General features: G+C 40.1%; 1 protein-coding gene across 8 annotated transcripts in view; it reads left to right on the forward strand.

The window, feature by feature from the left end:
* MYO5A (myosin VA) overlaps positions 1 to 21,767 on the forward strand; it is a 96,707-nt gene that overhangs the window by 67,907 nt on the left and 7,033 nt on the right. The window contains exons 21-37 of one of the 8 annotated variants that reach the window (XM_056499856.1): positions 1,009 to 1,248; positions 1,738 to 1,986; positions 2,978 to 3,071; positions 3,737 to 3,885; positions 4,547 to 4,660; positions 6,799 to 6,945; positions 7,669 to 7,722; positions 8,437 to 8,664; positions 11,007 to 11,107; positions 11,646 to 11,726; positions 13,596 to 13,794; positions 15,290 to 15,364; positions 17,185 to 17,278; positions 18,341 to 18,487; positions 18,893 to 19,047; positions 20,215 to 20,304; positions 21,013 to 21,163. In XM_056499856.1, coding sequence (XP_056355831.1) covers positions 1,009 to 1,248; positions 1,738 to 1,986; positions 2,978 to 3,071; positions 3,737 to 3,885; positions 4,547 to 4,660; positions 6,799 to 6,945; positions 7,669 to 7,722; positions 8,437 to 8,664; positions 11,007 to 11,107; positions 11,646 to 11,726; positions 13,596 to 13,794; positions 15,290 to 15,364; positions 17,185 to 17,278; positions 18,341 to 18,487; positions 18,893 to 19,047; positions 20,215 to 20,304; positions 21,013 to 21,163 — 2,368 coding nt within the window. The remainder of the gene's footprint in view (positions 1 to 1,008; positions 1,249 to 1,737; positions 1,987 to 2,977; positions 3,072 to 3,736; positions 3,886 to 4,546; positions 4,661 to 6,798; positions 6,946 to 7,668; positions 7,723 to 8,436; positions 8,665 to 11,006; positions 11,108 to 11,645; positions 11,727 to 13,595; positions 13,795 to 15,289; positions 15,365 to 17,184; positions 17,279 to 18,340; positions 18,488 to 18,892; positions 19,048 to 20,214; positions 20,305 to 21,012; positions 21,164 to 21,767) is intronic. The other 7 variants (XM_056499857.1, XM_056499858.1, XM_056499860.1 and 4 more) reach the window with 7 other exon arrangements.

Below are 21,767 nucleotides of genomic sequence, written 5' to 3' on the forward strand. Positions count from 1 at the left end.
GCTTTGTGGTAAATCAGTGTAAGAATGTGAACTGCCTATGATACTTAAACTATCAATTCTGAGCATTAACATGAAATCCTGAATAATTTTGTCCTTTAGAACAAACTGTTTTCTTTGCAGAAGTTTTATTAAGTGAACTCTAAAGCTCTCACAGTAGTGGAATTTGGGCAGGCTCTCCATGCATAGCTGTAATCTGCTTGAATTTAGGAGTTCCTTTCTGGGGGATCTCTGATTGAATTAGTGGGTGAAGGATCCAAAAACAAGTGGTAGACTCTTCTTAGCTGAACTCTCTGGCTAGCACACAGATAAATATTGCTGGCATTCATGACAAGTTTGTTACAGATTTTTAAAAAGAGGATGTTTTTTACACCTCAAAGCTATGGTTGAAATTTCTGCCATAAAATATATTGGAATTAATACACTATAAATTTCCTATTAGAATAGTTGAAAATTTTTCCATCCTGGCAAGCCTAAGATATGTCAGAAAAAGGCAGCAAAGAACCCCTAAAACAAGATAACACAAACAAACCAAAAGCCTCTGACTTTTTAACATCTGCTTCAGTTTCCTCTGGGAAATGCAGTACTGACTGCATTGCATATCAAATGGGGTAATTTTAAACTTTGTATGGATGAACTTTATGCAGCATATGTCAATGATTCAAAAGCATTTGAAGATAAAGATGCAGTTAAAAAAAAAAAAAAAAAGATTGTATTTGTAATCTTGCCAACAGGTACCATATACTTTGCAATTAGCTGGAATCTGACCTCAACACAGAGGAATGCCTGGTGCTTCAATGTGCCTCCAGTTCTTTCTGCCATGTTTTTCCCTCCGATTCCTTTTCATTTTACTCCTTGTTGTCCTTGTTCCTGTCTTCTCCTGCCTGCTGCTGGTCCCCAGCAGTTTCTCTTTGCAGGTGCAGGTGTGTCTGTGCCCATCACCACGGGGCTCTGCTGCCCTGCCCAGGTGTGTTTTGCTGCTCTGATCCCTTGCCCTGTGTTTGGCTGCAGATGCTGCGGGAGCACAAGTGTGTGGTTCTGCAGAAGCACGTGCGGGGCTGGCTGGCGCGGCGGCGCTACCGGCGCACGCTGCGCGCCGTCGTCTACCTGCAGTGCTGCTACCGCCGCATGATGGCCAAGAGGGAGCTCAAGAAGCTCAAGATCGAGGCTCGCTCCGTGGAGCGCTACAAGAAGCTTCACATTGGCCTGGAGAACAAGATCATGCAGCTGCAGCGAAAAATCGATGAGCAGGTAAAAGCTCCCCAGCCTCAAAGTCTTGGTTAGCTTTCTCAGCACTGTGGGCATGCAGTGAACTCCCATTGTAAGGGCTCAGTTCTCTTTTCTCATGAAGAACAGTGATAGAGAGAAGGGGAGGCCGCGGCAGAACTGGAGCAAACATCCACTTGTTCCTCTCCGCAGAGCTGAGAAAAAACACCCACTCGCTTAACGCCAGTGTTGCGTTTGAAGCACGTCAGTTGCTCTGGTTTAGGGGAAGGTGGGGTGATCCTGTCTGGTGTATGTGGGCTCTCCATCTGATTTTAGTTTAGGATGGGCAGGCTTAGAGACTAGACTGTTCTGTCACCTCAGTAAGCAATTCTGCAAAACCAGACCAAAACCTTTTTGAAATGGGGAAGCTGCTCCCGTGCTCCCATGTCTGGGTGTATTCCGTAGGGAAGGAAAAGGCTCCCTTAACCCAGAACTTCTGTAACAGCTGCCCTGTGTGTGTTGTGCTTTGCAAAGAACAAAGAGTACAAGTCTCTGCTGGAGAAGATGAGCAGCCTGGAGCTGACGTACAGCACGGAGACGGAGAAGCTGCGGAGCGACGTGGAGCGGCTGCGGACGAGCGAGGAGGAGGCGCGGAGCGCCACGAGCCGCGCGCTCAGCCTGCAGGAGGAGATCGCCAAGCTGCGCAAGGAGCTGCAGCACACCCAGGCCGAGAAGAGGAGCATTGAGGAGCGCGCAGACAAATACAAACATGAAACGGAGCAGGCACGTATGGGGGCGCAGGTGCATGAGAGGCTTTGCAGGGGCCTGCTGTCTGCACTTGTGTGGCTGCTCTTTTTACTGTATTTTTATAGCTGTACAATCCTAAATAGACTTGGTACCTAAATGGCTACACCTATGGTGGGGAAATGTGCTAAATCCATATATTGCATATAAATATATGGATCCAATCTATTCAGATTTTGATATTGAAAGCATTTGCAAAGCCAAATCCTTAAGCTGACTTAGAGAGAGTGAATTAATTTCATTTTACCTACCCAGAGTAATCACATAGATAGCAGAAATCTGTCCCATACTCAGTATTCAGAGGAGCTGCTGTATCCTGTTCAACACGTGTGCACAGTCTAGTTCAACAGCTTTCAGCTAACCCTTTTCTTTGCCAACCACAAACATATCAAACAGGTTGATTTCTGTCCAGAGTACTTTCTGATTGATAATGGTGCACGTTTTGAGTATTGGAAGAGCCAATCCATCATTATGTGATGCTGCAGTGATAAATTTCAATATCAGATAAGCATAAGGAAAGGTATTAATAGATAAAGCAAAGTGAATGCATAGTAACCATAATCAGGGACAAATGAGTACCTGGCACCTGAACGCAGGTTAAGTGACACAGCTTTAGGGCAGAGGCAAGATGCTAAATTTTGGTTTACCCAATGCAGTGGAATGTGTCACTGTTTTATGAATATTTCTGTTTTAATGAACCATTTACATCTTTGGAGCTTTACTGAAAAACTCATGTTACTGTGGAGTGCTTCAGGGCAATTTTAGCATCTGATCAGAAGTAAGGTTCAGCATATACAGCAAAGTCTGCAGAAATGTAATTTGGAAATGAAGATATAACTTAGTTCACCAGTTCCACTCTGTGAAGAACAGTTTAAGTATTTGAACTGTTACAAGAAAGATGTCATTGTTGTTAGAGCTACTGATGAAAGATGAACTGCATTCTGAGTCAAATATTTTATTATCTCTGCAGCTGGTATCAGAGCTGAAAGAGCAGAACTCATTACTGAAAACAGAGAAGGAGGAGCTGAACCGCCGCATCCATGACCAGGCAAAGGAAATAACAGGTTGGCTCAGTTCTCTTCATCCAGGTTTTCTACTTCATTTTACCTTGTAAAGTGACATTCTTCTGCATAGATTGGGCTCATTTGCTTTAGTTTACATTCCTTTTTTGTGCATTCTTTTTTTTTTAAGAACTTGCAAACATCAGAATTATTTACCATTTGAATTTCCACGAAATCCTGAGGGTTTGGGGCCTTTTTTAGGGGGGGGGGGTGGCTGCTCCACTTCAATTTTTAAAAGGCAGTTCTGATATTTAATACAGTTTGTCTACTACAACTTTTCTGGCTGTGACTGTGTAGGCAGCAGCCAGGAAAGCTTGACTCTAGATGTGAGGGCTGTGATGAAGGGAGCTGTTATGAGGAGAGTCAGGATGCTTGAGGTGTGAAGCACCTCACATTTCGCTTTTATATAGCACAGCAATGAGCTAGTGCCCCTTTTTCCTCCCTCATGGAATCACTTATAGAAGGTATCAGCAGAATAAATAACTTGTCTGAGTGAGCACTTCTGTGGTTGCCACAATAAGGCTTTGGCCCTTCATATTTTGGCTTAATGTTTGCCTAGAGAAGCACAAACACAAATGGCAGGCTGTTCCTCTCTAGCTCCTGGATGGATGCACTGCATGGTGGGTAGGGCTGGAATTCTCACTTTGGATCCCTGCTGTCTGTGGCAGAGTCAATGGAAAAGAAGCTGGTGGAGGAGACAAAGCAGCTGGAGCTGGACCTGAATGATGAGAGGTTACGGTACCAGAACCTGCTGAATGAGTTCAGCCGCCTGGAGGAGCGCTACGATGATCTCAAGGATGAAATGAACCTCATGGTGGTAAGTGGCTCCTCAGCTGAGAAATCAAAACCTGTTTACAGCTGTGTTTAGGCAGAGTCCAGTGGGATAAGTTAGTAAGTGCTGTCAGCTCTATGTTTTAGTGACCTGTACTTGAAAAGACAATTTTCCCTTTTATATACTGTTTATTTTGATTAGGTCAGCCAAAAAAATACATTTAAAGTTTGTTGTTGATGTAAAAAAATTAAAAAAAAAAAGTCACGTCTGTGAAGAAGACTAAATTTCTGCTGTGACTTTCCTGGTTTTGGCCTCAAGTTATTCACATCTGCTGGGGTTGTTTGCACATCTTCATCCAGTGATAAATTTTAAGTAGTCCTAGGAATGTTCTATGTGGCAGAATATAAAGTATTCTTCCATAGAATGTATAGGAAGTTAAAAAATTGCTGCCTGTGCTTCCTGTAGTGTTTCTTTCCCACAAAGTTCTGCATCCTTGCTTTCTGCAGCAGTCCTTGGTGGGGTAAAATCTGACCTGTCTCCATAGAATTGAGTGCTAACTGTATCTCATATGGAGAGACCAGAATCAAAAACATTTTCTTATAAATTTTGATAACTGTGGCTTAACACCAAATATTACAAGCTAAATTAAAGGTTGTGAAGAGAGAGCCACACATACTGATACTGATTTTTTCCATTTGCACTTCAGAGCATCCCCAAGCCTGGGCACAAAAGAACAGACTCAACTCACAGTAGCAATGAATCTGAATATACTTTCAGCTCTGAGATCACAGAAGCAGAAGACTTACCACTAAGGATGGAGGTAACAGTAAAAATCCTTCACAACTTTTCACTGATACATGATTGAACTCATTCCTTTCTCTTTTTTTCATAAGTGCTTCTGAACACCATGTCTTTATACTGACATATCTAATGCTTTAATCCAACTTTCTCCATTTCCTTTAGGAGAACACTTATTCCCTAGTAGGTTGTGATCCTGTGTGAAAAGTCTGTCAAAGTATGCTTGGAATTTTTCTTGAATTACAGTAAGCATAGAGTAGATACTTGGTGATCCAGCTGATTTGCATCTGTGAACATTTGGTTGTCAGTGTTGGTAAGCACAACCACTTATTCAGGACAAAGAGGGAATTTAGAAAACCAGTGAGACTTCCTGAGGAGCCTGCCTACTGTATAGTCAGTGATTTAAAATGGCAAGCTGCATTCTTAGTAGCTACATGGAATGAGTTTCCTGTTGGGTATGAGAAACTCATATTGGAACTGGTTTTCTCAATTTCATAGAGGTTAATCAAACTCCCAGAATGGGAGTTTCCTTTGCATATGCAGCAATGCAAATCCCAGGATGTTTGGAAAAATGATCAGGAAGATGTTAAAAAAATGTTCAGAAAGATTACTTGATTCAGTTAATGAATAATAACCATAAATAATTTGTGGTGCAAGTCCAAGCCATTGATAATATTTTCCAAGTTAACTCCTCCTTTCAGCCCATCCCATCACAGTGGAACTGCAGACACAGATGGTGGAGGATTGGCTGTGCTTGGCACTTTCCAGAGTCCAAGTTGTCTCTGTGCATTCTGAGATCTCCTTAGCTATGAGCCAGGGCACAGCACACCCTGTTTGCCCTGGGTTAGGGATCTCCAGAGTGGCTTGTGACAGGCTGTCATTGCTGCTTTGGAAAGCCTCTGCAGAGAATTATTTTCTCCTCTGATGCAAGTATCCTGATTCATTGGGGTTGGCACAGCCTCTCTGTGCACTCTTTCATCATTTGCCTTCCCACTTAAGTTTTTCACCTTGTGTAATGGTTTCAGGATGATGCTCCTACATTCAGCATAATCAGGAGGACAGTATAACTGCATGTGATGGGATATCACATAAGAGCCAAATGCCACGTTTTCCTTTGACTAATATTACTGAATTGCTGTTTTAGAACCAGGTTTGGGTTTTAGAATATAAACTAAGAAATGAACTCACACAAGAGTGTGAATAAATGCACCACTGCATTTGTTTAACTTCTCAAGGTTCTCCAGTTCTGACTCTAGACTAACAATGTAGATTAATTATACAAAACCACATTAAAATATCAGGCCCACCTCAAGGCAAACGAGTAAAGCCAGAAAACTCAAAAGTCTGTTTAGTTTTGCCTGAGCTGTTAGTGTGGTTTATGACTCTTCCCCTCAACAGTAAAAGGAGATGAAGTGGAAATGGCTGTGCTTGCTTGTCTGCTACAGTCATTAATATTAATTTTCTAGTTCCTTTTCTAGGCTTTAAAATTTTATGGTACAGTTCATAGTAAATACTTTGATCTTCTCAGTACATAAAGTACAGAAAGGCTGACGGACAATTTCTGATGCACCTTCAGATTGCAAACACTGGTCCTTGCCCAGAAAATAGTGAAGAAGCCAATGAATTAGGCTCAGAACAGGCTGTATCATTAGCACAATAAAAGAAAAAAGGCATAAAATATATTTTCTGTTACTGATTTTTTGTGTCACATCCCACTAAATTGACCTTCAAATCACCTGAGAGATATCTCTTTTGCTGAAGAACTTACTATAGAAATAATTGGAATCTAAACCAACAAACAAAAAGCCCTTATTTACAGTTGTTTCCAGGTGAGTCTAACCACAGACTTTTTCTTTTTTCTACTTCTCCCCCTTCAAACAAGTAAGACTATAAGGTATGCTTAGTTATAGACCTCCTGTCTGCTAGGTAGTGTCTAGTGCTTTCTTTTGCTAGGCTTTAGGCTTAGAAACATTTTCTACTAGTAAATCCTTTTTTAAAATAGTGTTTGATAGCTGATGAAATATTTTAGATAGTCAATGCTCAGAAACAAGTAACATTTCTGTGTTCCTCTCTTTCCCCAGTCTGTTTCCCCTCTTTACTCACTGTTGTGCCTCCTTGTGCTGTGGAACACCTCTTGACTTCCCTCTGTTGTTTCTAAAGCAGGAGCCTAGTGAGAAAAAAGCAGCGCTGGACATGTCTCTGTTCCTCAAGCTGCAGAAACGGGTTTCAGAACTGGAGCAAGAAAAGCAGTCCCTGCAGGATGAACTGGACAGAAAGGAAGAGCAGGCTCTCCGTGCCAAAGCTAAGGTGGGCTCCCTGCACCTGATCAAATGCTGACACCAGAGTGTCCCTTCATGTGAAGCAGCTCTGTGAATGCTGACTGGCTTTCACTAAATCTGTATCTTCCTCCAGCCCTTGCTTTATTTAGTGACAAGTTTCCTGCTGATGCTTAGTTCCAGGGACTGGTTATTTAGTTTTCCAAGGTCTTTGAGATCCTCTGAGGGAAGACAGTAGGAAAAAAATGTGCTTGGGACTTCACTTAAAAAAAAGAAAAGGCTGAAAGGCTGTTTTTATTGAGAACAGCCATAAGGAAATCTACTTAAATGATGGGGAGAATGGTAATTATTCATTTTAGGCAGAAGAAGTAGTGTTTGAACCAGGATGCATAGCCAAAGCACTGGGTTTAGGCATGTTAGCTGATGATAATTGAAATTCTGGTTTGCTCTCCCTAAGTTCTTAAAAAATTATGAGACCAGTTTTGGCAGTTGTTTCATATTACATTTCTACCAGTGAATTTCTTCATCCTGCTCTGTTTTGTTGCCAGTGACAGTATGTGATTTTATTTATATTAACCAATTATGAGTCATAAACTCAGAAGTAAAGGAGACAATGCCAGTGTTCAAACTACAGCAGTTAGCAGTGCCAGAATGAGTTTTTATAGTTTTATAGGAAAATAATTTAAGTTCCCTTTTGTTTTCCTACTTTAGTGAAGGATTTTTAGTTCTCACACTTGTTTGTATTCTTTCATAGGAGGAAGAACGGCCTCCCATAAGAGGTGCAGAGTTGGAGTATGAGTCACTCAAGGTAATTCTAAAGCAGAGGTTTCTGAGTTTTTTCTAGTAAGATTCTTGCCACCAATTGTATGTACTGGCATAGAAAATTATATCAGCCCTCCTGTTTCCAAACAGTAGCTGGAGAAACTAGAACAAATATTCCCCAGCAGTCATTTCATTGTTGGACTGTTCTTTTTGAGGTGTAGTATGTGTGGCTGGGGATGCAAAACAAAAAGATCCCCTAAGCCAGAGGGAGCTCTCTGTTAAAACACTTAGTACAGCTTGGAGGTTAATTTGAGCAAAAATACAGTGATAAATGTAGGTCTTTTTTTCAAAAATATTATTTAAATTACTGCATATCCTTAGACCACTAAAACTAAAAATATTTCCTAATAGTGATATAGAATTTTCTTAGCCTGCTGACCACTATATGCTGTGAACTTATGTTTTTTTGCTAAGGGAAGAATAAGAGGAAAAAAAAATTTGGCTGTTCTGTTTCCCATCAAATCTGTCTGATTCATGTGTGTGTGCTCTGGTTTTGCATTTCAGACAAAAGGTTGGTCCTTTTAGTGATATTCTCCCAGACACTATTGACCTTAGTCATGAGGCCAGGGATACAGGGGAGATTGATGGATTTCTTGCAGTTACACATCATTCTTCCCATTTCTATCCATAGTTTTATACCTGTGGGTTACAGACATGTTGCACTGCTGCTGGGTAACAGAACTGTCTCTGTTTCTCACAGCGTCAAGAACTTGAATCTGAGAATAAAAAACTGAAGAATGAGTTGAATGAGCTGCAGAAGGCCCTGACAGAGACACGAGCTCCAGAGGTGACTGCCCCTGGTGCCCCAGCATACAGAGTCCTCCTGGACCAGCTGACCTCAGTCAGTGAAGAGCTTGAAGTACGCAAGGAAGAGGTTCTCATCCTGAGGTCTCAGCTCGTTAGCCAGAAAGAGGCAATTCAGCCCAAGGTAAATCACACTGTGTAGGAGAGTTAGATTGCATCATTAACATGCTTTATTTATTAGCAGCCTGCTTGAAATGGCAGAAGAAGATTAGTCTGGGTTTGAAAAGCTTTCTAAGGGTTATCCATTATTAGTGCCCAAATCACTGCAGTCTGAATTAGGAGATTGTATTAATCAACCTGTCTGGGGTTTCTCTGCCATCATTCATCTGAAGATGTACAGGCTGTACCAAAGGTCTGATCCCCCAGACTCCTTTAACACTGCACAAATAATTCTCACTGGGAGCTGTATAATTTCTCTAGTGTGCAGTTGGACTGTAAAATTTACAGTTCTCAGGAATTCTTTTCAATTAATAGTTCAGTAAAAGGAACAGTTTGTTCTACATCTATATGATTGCAAGTCAGTAACATTTCTTAAAGATGACCTCTGGAGATATGTAAATTCCATGTTATTGCTTGATAGGTGCTATGTGCCTTTACAGAAAGAAGAGTAGATTACAACCACTGAAGTGCACATCTTGTAAAAAGCTCTGACTGATGACATAGTTAGGGAAGTAATGACTTTACAAATAAGAATCATTCAACCTGAAAAGGTATCATGTAAATCAAGGAACTGGTAATTTCCACTGAACTGAGCTATCTTGTGTTTCATAACTGAAGCAAGAAGTGAGCAGATGTGTCATTTTTCCTTTGCTGCTGCAAAGTTATGTCTATATTTGTCCTAAGTAAACTGGAAGTCTGTGGTGCATGAAGATGTGTAAGTCTTGTTTTAAAGGATTGACTGTAAAGAAAACAGAACACATTTTTCTGTAGTATTGAGAACATTGTAAAGAAATACTTAGTAAATCTTTCAATACCGTTCTCAGCAGTGGTGGGATGCAGGTGTTGATTTTACAGTGGCTGTGAGTTTGAGGGAAAGAGGAAGGTGACCTGTGGGATGGCCAGCAGCCAGTTTGCAGATAGCTTCTACTTTTTAGGTTGGAAGCTGCAGTGCAGACAGATTTTTTTAATGTTTTGTTTTTCTTCTTTCTTGCCTACCAATTTGATTGCCAGGAGGATAAGGTACACATTTTCTTCTAAAGTTACAAACCAAGCTTCCTAAATACTAAAATAAGCCTCAGCAATATTGAGCTGTCATTTCCCTGCTTCTTAAGTAGCCTACATGTTCTTGCATTTTACCTTGATATTATTGAAAATTTTTTCCCATAATTATATATCCTTTGCATCCCCATTTTCATGCTCTGCACAGGAAAACAAGTTAATTCAAAACAAGCAGATTTAAGAATTTTGAAGTGTTGATTTATGACAACCTGGTTATGAAAGGAAGGATTTAGGAATTGGTCTAGTCAGCTCCATGGTGTTTCTTGCTGGGTATGTTTGAAGGTAAGGACAGTGATCCAGGGAGCTGGATGTTCAGACTGCTAAAGCTTGATAGATTGCAGGTGAGATAGAGCAGTTTTACTCTGTAGTAAATTAATAGTAGAAAAACCTCAAAGATCTCATAAAGATGTTGGGAATAATTCTTTGAGGAGCTTACATATTTTATTGTTTTTCATATTGGATAACACAAATCATATTGGACATAGACATCTAGGCTCTAGAATTTATGTCCACAAAGCTCTTATTGTAAATACTTTTCAAAATTGTGCTCATGAAAAGAGCATCTGCTTGTTTTGAAAGTCAAAAAGTCAGAATTCCATCTCTTCTGTTCATTAAAGTTCTGTGGTACTCCATGAACTGAATGTGGTACTGAATGACTCAGATCAGACTGGCCAAGGTGACCATAAACATCTATGAAGTATTTCAAGTTTTACTGAAGAAAACTTAAGTGCCATAATAAGCATTCAAAACTGAAACAAAATGGTGCTATGATGCTATCTAAATTAGAAAATCTCAAGCTCTTGTCAATTCTTTCCTGCTTTGACAGAGTATTTAAAACACATGAGTGAGAAATAGTTCCTATTTTTGATCTTTTAAAGACTCCATGTAATGCTATGTTTAATAAACATTAATAGAATTAAGCTGGCAAAACTATACTGCTTCAGTTTAAGTATTAGCAGCTGTTCCTGGTAATTTGAATAAAATTTATTCTGTTCCTTTTATGTGATAAATGGAAAGAGATTAACATATGTACCCACTTACTAGACAGACCAATGTTTGACCATTTGGTATGCATTTACTGTGAAAGATAACCCAATTGGACATAGAAATTATGGACCAGCCTCTTGTTCAGATGCCCATACTTATTTAATGTGGCTACTCAAGGATTAGTGTTCCACATGAAGAAAACATGGATTCAAGGAGCAATTATGTTGTTAAATTTACTGGAAATTATCATTCTTTTTCCAGCATACAATGACAGATGCTACAATCCTCTTGGAGGATGTACAGAAGATGAAAGACAAAGGAGAAATAGCACAGGCATATATTGGACTGAAGGAAACAAACAGGTACAAGTTCTCTTTCTTAATTTTGTGATCACTTGAGGTCTGTTGCGACATACTGTGTATTTTGTGTTCAGACAGTTCCATCCATGTATGTCTAGAGAACACTCATAGCTAGGGTTATAATTTGATTTCATTAGTAAAATTGCTGTGTGCAGTATTTGAAAGGATTTGGAAATAACTGGGAAATGTTAAATCAAGCTTTCTGAATTTCCATCTCCTCTAATTGCTGCATGGCCCTGCCTGGGTGCCATTCCCCAGGCTGGTTTGTCACCCTCTGAACTGCAGTGGTCACAACCGTCTGTGGCAATGCATTTATTGTAACAGCACAGAATGCTGCAACCAGCTGGGCTCTCACTGACAGCTGGGTTGCAACATTTAGAAGAAAAACACATAAACAAAAAAAGGAATTTGCTAAGTTGTTTTAGAGGGTTTTTTGTTTCTCTTTTGTTGTAACTGTAATGTAGTGTGTAATGTCCTTACCATGTCACCTCATCGCCATCACATATATCTCTTGTATTTTTTTAAACACGTTTCTTGAAAGGCAATCTCCCCAGGACTGTCATATGCTGAATGAGGACGGAGAACTTTGGCTGGCTTATGAAGGGTTAAAACAAGCCAACAGGTTACCAGACTTCTCAGAATGTTTTTTTTTTTCTTAATTTGCATCTTCTTTTCTAGCTAACTGTGCCCCTTGCTATGGGTTTGCTTTAGCTACAGTACTTCTATTGCTTTAACAGTTGGAAAAAAAAACTACACAAATTATACAAATTAAGGAGTTTCCTCAAGCCTAGTGCCCAAAGCTTTCTAGTTGTCAGGTTTTATCACTTAAAAAGTTTAAGATGGCACAACAGCCAATACATAATTCATAAGAACACTTGCACAAAAGTAGACTGTAGAATACCAGAAGTTCCACAGCTGGAAAGTATTTGTAGCCATGTACTATTTGTGTGCCATTACACCAGGTTTCAAAATTGATGTTCCTTACAGTTTTCCAGCCTAAAGAAGTACATTCATTTTAGTAATTATTAAACTATTATTTAAGTAGCTTCGGTGTACTCTTATATTTTAAACTGAAATGGATCTCACTCTCCTTGTGTCTCAAATTCAGTAAATTAAACATTCTTCTCCCATGTCTCTCCATGCCAGATTCAAAATTTAAGTCCCAAAATAACCAAGAAAGAGAAGTAATCTTTAGTTCCTCGTGGTGCTGTTGAAGCCTCAGTGGGATCACTGTGGTCTCTGCAAGGATTGTGCTGGTCATGGGGCAGGCAGGAGTCACCTTGTCAAGAAGTGCAGCTCTGGCTCTGTGTGCTTGTTGGTCCCTGACTTCAAAATGCTTCCTAGTCCTGCCCTGAGAGCTCATTCACTACATCAGCCCTGCTGATGTCCTTCAGTGTATGCATCTGGTAGCAGTAACTGCAGAATGTGGTGTTGTGCAATGACTGCTACTAACTAAAGTCTTTCCTTTTCTGGTGCTAACACATTCTACCCCTAACATTGTTCTGTAAACCTGTGAAGATCTAACTTAGAGCAAGTGTTCTGCAGAGCAGGATGGGAGTTGGTTTGCTCTGTGCCTCTTGCCTCTTGTCCTGGCACTGTAGAGACAAGAAGTTTTATATTTAATGGCAGAGCAGTGCAGGTAAATGACTATTTGCCCCTGTGTGCTTCATCAGTCTAGTTACTAATAAATGTTTCTGCCTTATGCATATTTAAACCCTGAAATATTGTCTAATTGAACACTGGTAGTCACTAGTATTGTCATTTCCTGTGTACCTACAAAATTATGAGTCAGAGTACTTGGACAGTGCCTTACAAGCAGGAGTAGATCCCCCAGCACTGCCTGGCAGGAGGCTGGTAATTCCACAGTGAGAAGAATTTGAGATGTGACGTGCCCAAGGGGAAAGAATGAGTTAGTGGTGAGGATAAAGCTCCTGGATTTCAGTCCTGAGGTTTTTTGGACCTTCTGTTAATTGAGGACAGCTTTCACAAAAGTGTTTGGTTTAATGCAAAAATTAAGATTATTTAGGTGCATTTGCGATTAAATGGTTTCTGACTGGAAAAGTTAACTCTAAAAATATTTTCCGTTGTTAATATTGCAAGGTGCTAACTTAAGTGAACATAGTGTCATCTTCATCTTAGGTTATTTGATTTGTTTCGAGGTAAAACCTCTTTAAAGCCCCTTCAGTCAATCTGTGAAGACTTAAATTCACATTTATTGCCATAGTGGCACCATGTACAGTATGTGTTCAATCAAAGGAAATGCAAAACAGTGTCACAATTTGCTTCTCTCTCTTCACTTTTTGATCATGCAAGCTTAATTTAATTAGAAGGCATACTGAAGGGTTTAAAGAGTACTCTGCCTTTTTCATTTTCCTTTGCAAGCCATGGCTAATTGTTCCTGAGCAGCAGCTAAAGCTTTACACTCCCTCTGAGAACCGGGGATGTGCCTTTCTGAGTGTGCTCACACAGACTGTTGCTCAAACCTCCTTAGGCTGCTGGAGTCCCAGCTTCAGTCTCAGAAGAAGAGCCACGAGAACGAGCTGGAATCTCTGCGAGGGGAGATCCAGAGCCTGAAGGAGGAGAACAACCGGCAGCAGCAGCTGCTGGCGCAGAACCTGCAGCTGCCGCCGGAGGCGCGGATCGAGGCCAGCCTGCAGCACGAGATCACCCGGCTCACCAACGAGAACCTGGTACGGCCACGGCACCCTGCTGCTCACCTCTGCCCCTCTGCAGCTCCCAGCTGCCTCTTCTGCAGCCCACTGCACTGGGGTAGTGGTTTCTGCAGTGTCAGCTGGTGGGAGAGAGAGGCGTGTGGTTGCTCTGAAGTAAGGATGTGTCAGGAAGTTGGTTGGAAGGTTGGGGCATGGAGGAAGCTTGTGCATCCCAGTTTCCAGCTGGTGAGTGTAGTCATGGCTAAATAGAGCGTTGATATCCAGGGAGGTCATAAAAACTGATCATGCCAAGGAGTGGTGTTTCCCTTGAAATATGTTTGTTTGTTTATTTCCTTGAAAAACTCTGATGTAATTCTTTATTTATTTAATGTAGTTTATCTTCCCATTTCTCTCCTCCCTGCTTGAAGCTACTCAGATAATCCACCATTTCACAAGCTCCAGCTATTCAGTATGTTTTGAAAAAAAGAAGTATTTCCATAAAAAGAAACTTGGTTAGAAGTCACTAAGCTAATAGTTGGTATTCCATGTGTACTGCACAACATTTTTTTGTGAAGGAAGGATTGGGCAAAACTCCCTATCATCTTCTACATCCTATGTGGGCTACTTAATTTCTGGGGAAATCTTCCAAAGAGACCTGTGCTGGGATATGTTTGACTTGTTATTGGTAAACATCAGCTAGAAAAATCCTACTGTGAGTGTCATTGCTTCCTCCAAACAAGCCAAGGTACAGTGTTTCCTGCTCATGTACATGACAGAAGTTATCACTGTTGGGGTCTTGTCTTAATACCAAAGATTTGGAGCAAAGGATCAGATAATTCAGCTGATACATGTTGGAGAACTGGCAAAAAAAACTGTAAATTTGCCTCAGCAGCCACAGTCTCACTGGCATAGGTAGATGGTGAATGTTCTCTCAGCAGCTCCCTCCTGCTGCTTAGTCATATGTTACAATTTTTAGCCACTTTTCCCCCCAGACCTACTCATTACATTGTGTTCCCAAGACAACATACAGTCATGTAATTATATCCCAGAGGAGTTCTCTTTGTTTTCAAATAGACTGAATGTAATTTTACTTTGTTAAATATAGACACATTCCTTAGTATTTCACTTCAGATGTTTGAGTATTGCAAGTCCACTCCAAGCCAGGTGTATGCTTCAGTTCCACTCCTAGCCCTGGAGTGGAAACAATTTGCAGCTTTGCAGATGCCATGTCAGAATTGTAGTGTTTGCTGCAATCCTTGATTGGCATAAGGAAATGTCCCTGTTCTCACAAGGGTTCTATTCCATGCTTTCACAGTCCTAGTAAGGCCCATTTTTAAAAGATCTGACTGTTCTGCAAGTCATCTACATCAGCTTCTCTGGGAGATGCTGGCACGAGCACACCTAAGGCTTAGACTACCTAAGAGTAGGAGATTCTTGGTCTTGGTATATTCTGATTTAATCTGTACAGTGCTCTCTGAAGTGTCAGTGTCTCAGAGGGAGGGAGGAGAAACCAACCCTGTGCCTATTTTTGCAGTTTTATGAGGAGTTGTATGCAGATGACCCCAAGAAGTATCAGTTGTACCGGATTTCCCTCTACAAGAGGATGATTGTATGTAGCTCACGTGAATCCTGTTTCTCTCCTGTCTCTGTTTCTGAAGCACTAATTGAAAAGCAGGCTGTCTCCTTCTCTCCCTTTCAGAGGAAATGCCCCTGCAGAGAGCTTCACCATGCCAATTACTTCCTTCACTGCTTTTTTTGTTAGTGTCCTTTGTGTAATCTGTGTTTCTTTTTGATGCACAGTTTTGTTACTAATATGAGCCTTGCACTGTGAGCAAAGCAGTTTCTTTTTGAATACTACTTAATACTGCCCTGGAAAAGAGGTGCATGATGCAAAAGATGTTCAATTTTGAAAACTACTCCTTGGTTTTCAAGTTTGATACATTTAGATTCAGTTCAGAAAAGCAGAGGACTGATCCTTACCAAGGCGAATAATGCCAGCAATCCAGTCATAGCCTGAATTTATTCTTATATTAATATTTTTCAGAAATGCAAAATATGAAGAATGACATTGGAAATAATATTTTCATAGTAATTAAAGACAGCACCATATGTGAGCTTGAAATATGATAATTTATGAGTTTCCACATCTTAATGAGATGTGAAATCTGTTAAATTTGTTTAGAGGAACCATAGGAAGAACTTTATTAGTCCTGACATAGAGGTTGTTCTGAAGTCATATCACTTCCCTGATACGTTTGAAACAGTCTGTTGAACTTGTATATATCTTTTTGTTAATTTTAGGAGAAATTGTTTTGCCTGACAACAAGTATGTAGTGTTATTAATAGGATTTCTGTTATAAAGTTGAACAGTCCTTTGGATGTGAACCATGGCCTCGATTGTGTTGTCAACAGGCCTGAATCTTACTGCTCAGTATATTGTATCAGCTTGTAAATGCTTTTACTGCATGAATAAGGTTTGTGCCCATGCTGCACTAAAATTTTTCAGTACTTCAGAAGAGGTGGGGTTTCCCAGATGATGTTTTTGATGCAGGGAGTTCAGGATCCCTTACGTTCTTGCCACTGCCAAGAATAATCCTCATGCTTAGGAGAGTTTTCTTCTAAGCTGATTTCCAACACTTAACCTGGAATGGCTTTCAGGTTGTATGAGCTTGAGGTTTTGCTTTCTTTAGAAAGACTTTCCCTTTTTTAATTACACAATTATTTCATGAATGTACTACAACAGATATGTCACAGAACTATTCAAAGATAAATTTTGGGGGAGTGTTCCTTTGAAAGACAAGTACAGTTTATTAAAAGACTAGGACTTTTAGGTGCTAGATGTTACTCAGAATAAACACATGTAAGAAACCAGTTTCAATGTAAGGAAATGTGATGACAGCAAGGGAAATGGCAGAGCAACACAAGAAATGGTGTTTGGATGTTTGATTTGGTAAATTTGAGTGCAAGTTACAGTCTTTCTAAGAATCTCCCATCTTCTCATAACATGGATAGGTCTGAATAATGAGTCAGTCTTAAAGACAGTAATAAATGGTGCAGAAATACAGAATAGATGTTTAATAATAAAGAAAATAATTTCTGTGAAGCATTTAGAAGAGCAGGGAGGAAGCATTAGGGAGGTGTGTTTGCAGCAAAATACCTTCTACTGTACAAACTGACCTCATTCTGAGTGTCTGCAGAATCTGCCTGCCTATGAGCTTTGCCTTTGTCATGCTGCATATAACTTAATAATATTTGCAATATTTGGCTTGTGTTATAGGCAGTGTACCAGCTTGCAACCCTTGGCCAGAGGATGGCACTTCTGTTCAGCTTTCCTCACTGCCTTGTAAATCTAACAGCACTGTTTTTCTCTCTGTCACACAGTACAGGATTGTTCCCATATCTTAATCTTTCCCTTATTTGAATTTACAGGATTTAATGGAGCAGCTGGAAAAGCAGGACAAAACTGTTCGCAAGTTAAAGAAGCAGTTGAAAGTATTTGCTAAGAAGATTGGTGAACTCGAAGGTACTTCTATATTTTGAGAGAAAGATTTTGGTGTCCTTTGTGATCTGATTGTCATCATACCCATCTGTTTTAGCAGTTGTGAAGTCTTCAGTAGCTTAAGCCTCTGTTGATTGCAGAAACAGGACATATGCTCAGACCTCTGTGTGTTCCTTTATGGACCTTTAGAAGATTTGTTGAGATGGGAAAAGGAGATTGATGTTTCTCTGAAGGCAGAAAGTATTCAAACATAAAGGAATGTTTCCTGCACTGTTTGTGTGCTTAAAGACAGTATCTGGTTTTGTCAAGAGAAAAGCAGCTCTAAATATGAATCAGGCAAAAATAAGTTACCCAGTTTTCCTTTGAATGTGAAGGTTGGTTACTCAAACTAAGTGGTTTTTAAAAAAGTCTTACAATATTGTTCAGTTACTTCTCTGGACAAGATCACAGTAATGTTCATACATAATACAGGGTGGGAAAATGCTCCTGAAATTATAGTTTGGTCTGTGATTATTGCCTAATTAACTTAGATGCAGTAGGTGTGACTGGGATGGAGTTAACTCTCATCATAGCAGTGTGATGCTGTGTTTTGGGTTTGAGTCTGTAACACTGCTGGGAACACACTGGTGTTTTGGCTACTGCTGAACAAAGCTGGACAGTGTCAGGGTTTCCATTTTCCTCCACTCTGTCCCCTCAGTAAGCTGAGGTGGGAGGGCACATGGGCACACAGCCAGGACAGCTGACCCAGGCTGGCCAAAGGAATGTTCCCTATACTGCTCCTCCTAATGGCAGGAACCACAGGAGGGTGTTCTGCATACAAGGGAGCTGTTGCTTGAGACTGGCTGGACATCATTTCACTTGGGGTTTATCATGAGTGATTGCCTCTGCTTTTCTTCCCACTCCACCAGCCCCTTTTCCTTCACTTACTAAACCACCTTTTTCTCAACCCACAAGTTTTCTCAGTTTTGCTCTTAATTTTGTCTTTCCTGTCCTCTGGAGCTAGGACTTTTCTTAGGAATGTTACAGAAATGTGTCTGGTATGTATTGGTTTCACTGGAAAATGTAATATTTCTTTTCATTCTGAAGTGGGCCAGATGGAGAACATATCACCTGGACAAATCATTGATGAACCTATTCGTCCAGTTAACATCCCGCGGAAAGAAAAGGACTTCCAAGGGATGCTGGAGTATAAGAAGGAGGATGAACAAAAACTTGTCAAGAATCTTATTTTAGGTAAGCATCTTTCTCAATTGTGGCCTTCTCTGCTTCCATACACTCTGAAAAATGAATGATAAGAACACAGAATTTGCATTAGGAAGTGAATAGCTTATTTTGGTTTTGGCAGTTTTCAGTTTATCTACAGTTCCTAAATATGTATTGTAATCTAATTATCCTTCCTGATGAGTATAGTACGTACTAACATGCCTGCATATTTTTAGCAGACACTTACATTTTCTTATTCTGTTCTTTTACCAAGAAAAGGGCTCTTAGTTTTGCTCTGAGTTTTCACTGGCTAGACACATATATATATATATATACTCATGTATATGCTATTAACTGGGGAGGTTTAATTACCTCATAGAACATCTTCCAATGACTTGACACTCAACAAGATAATGTGTGTTTGTTTTTCCCAAGAGTTGAAACCACGTGGGGTAGCTGTCAACCTGATTCCAGGACTACCAGCATATATTTTGTTCATGTGTGTGCGCCACGCAGATTACCTTAACGATGACCAGAAAGTGCGGTCGTTGCTGACTTCCACTATCAATGGCATCAAAAAAGTGCTGAAGGTTAGTTAGTCTGCTTAGTTTAGAAAAAAGTCAATTTAAAATTCACTTTTGGTTTTATGTTAGGAGAATGCGGAAAAGGCTTTCGGTGAATTGGCTCTGGATTTGTGATCAGTGAACTCCCACTAAAGTCCAAGAGTTGTATTAAAAAAATAACAAATTACATTGCTGGCATTTTATCCATGTAGTAGCAGAGATACATTGAATTAATGGGAAAGGAGCTACCTTCTTTTAGTTTTGAATACTCTCTCTCCTCTGAAGCTCAGCTTATAAAGTTTTGGATGTAGTCAGAGTTTGCAGAGTGAGTCTTCTCCAGAGCACTTAAATAAACAGTTTCATTTGCAGTTTTGATTAACAGATTCCTCATTTGCTCCACCTACAGATTACACTGATGATAATATGTTACTGCCCAAAGTCTTTGCAAGGAGTTGGCTGGGAGAGTTCAGGCCAGGTGTATCTTGAAGGCATGATTAAGACATCAATATGTTTTATGCTTACATGTTTTTTTATTTTTTAAATGAGAGAGATGTGTCAAAAGCCAAGCCTTTAATCAAACTACACGTTTTGAAGAAATACTTAGTTAACAATTCTGCAGGAGCTTAGATGTCCATGGGAATTTTGGAACATTTTTAAGTGAAAGCAGTGCACACTATGGAGTTCTAGAACTACCCAGCATATACTCGTTCCTGTGTTCTTTGGTGAGAAGGGTTTGTTGTTTTGTTTCATTTTCCATATCAGGCTGACAAATAGGTTATGATGTAAGTGGCATTCTGAATTGTTCCCTGCTCCTCCCGCTGGCTCTGTATCATTCCAGTCTTCCCTGCTGGGCTCTTCACAAGAGTCATTGGGTATTTTGGGAATACAGTCACATTGCCCTTTGATTTCTAATTGCCCAGAGCAATTAGAATGGGTGTGTAAAACACAGATCATCTCTGTGGAGGAAATCATATTCATGAAAAACACTAAGGAAAACAGGGAGGGTGTGAAATGGCACTTTGCTAAAACCCTTGCTTTCCTAATACCTTACTGTAATACACAAAGTTTTGCAAAACATCAGAATGGGAATCTACTAGAAAGTGTATATTAAGTGTTTAGTTGTGCATGTTGCACTCTATTACTTTATTTCTCATACCTGTCTTTACTGAGTTGTGTTTTTGTTTTTCTTTTCAGAAAAGAGGAGATGACTTTGAAACAGTGTCCTTCTGGCTGTCCAACACCTGCCGATTTTTGCACTGCTTGAAGCAGTACAGTGGAGAAGAAGTAAGCAATGCTCTTACTCTGGTTTCTCTTGCTCTCCAGTACTGTTGTCAGCATTGCTCTTTAACAAATCTAGTATAAAAGATTTAGTCATAATCTCTTAAAATGGATACACCTTTTGGAATGATGGTGACAGCATCAGTGGAAAGCACAGTGATAAAGATTTGAACCAGCTTCCCTTTATTTTGGGCTGGGACCCAAAGTCTAGATGGCACTGGGCTCCCAAAAGGGCCAGCTCAAATTAAGCAGGAGAATCTGGCAGCTGCCATTATGGTTTTTAGCAGTGATTCACTGCACTCCCTATCAAAAAGGCTGTAGTAAGCATTTTAGCCATAGGATGGCAGACCAGTTGATGTTTAGAGGCTGTGATATGCCCAATTCCTCTTTCAGGCTTAACTGGGCTTTTAGCCATAGCTGTCCAGGTGAAAATGCCCATGCTGGAGTGGGAGGGAGTCTTGCCTGCCAGAAAGCTGGCAGAGTTTGTTCCTGTGTCACAGATCTAAAATTTTGAGTTAAGGAAGCAGATGCTGTGGGCATCACACCTGAAAAGCAAATCCTAGCATTAGCCTCAGAGTTCCAAACTAAAATTTTCAGGGGCTGTAACTTTAGGTATTATTAGTCAGTTGCATGAAAGAGGATGCAAATACTGGGTTTGTGTAATATTTTTGTGCTCTACCTGAAGCAATAATTTCTGTTCTTTTATGAATTAAGGGGTTTATGAAGCATAATACACCTCGTCAAAATGAACACTGCCTCACCAATTTTGATTTAGCTGAATACAGACAAGTACTGAGTGACTTGGCTATTCAGATCTACCAACAACTTGTCCGAGTGTTGGAAAATATTCTGCAACCAATGATTGGTAAGGCAAAGTTGAATTCCTTAAGCTTCACAACATAGTACCAAAATTAAAATCATGATGGTGGTGGTAGCTGTATCTTGTATTTCTTCCTGAACAGTAGAGTTTCATTAGTAGTTCATGTGGTATTCTGTTCATAGATGACAAGGACTATTCTGGACGGGTTGGATTAGAGGAAAAACTAAACTGTGACTGGTTCTTCTGGCAGTGCCAGAATAAATTGGTATACCTTATTCATGCTTGGCATGAATCAGGCATTTGCAGGAAGAAGCTGTCAGGACAATTTGGTATTTGTTGTCCTGTCTGTTGGGAGATATCCCATGGACAAATTAGACTTTAATTATGTGAGAACTCTTAATTGAAATTAATATGGAAATAAATGGTTGGTTGTTATGGACAGCAGTGAGGAATTAAACCACAAGCAGTGATAAAGCTAACATTCAGAGAGTTGGTTTTTTGGTTGGGTTTTTTTTTCGTTAAGAATACTTTTCATTTTCTGTTCTGACAGTACTTCCACAGACATTTTAATGATGCTTTCCAGTCACAACATTTCGAATAGTGGAACAGCTCTCAGTTTGCTGACTCTGCTGCTCATGTGACCCTGAGA

This window comes from Oenanthe melanoleuca, chromosome 10 (assembly GCF_029582105.1).
Source record: "Oenanthe melanoleuca isolate GR-GAL-2019-014 chromosome 10, OMel1.0, whole genome shotgun sequence".
In the NCBI taxonomy this organism is placed as follows: Eukaryota; Metazoa; Chordata; class Aves; order Passeriformes; family Muscicapidae; genus Oenanthe; species Oenanthe melanoleuca.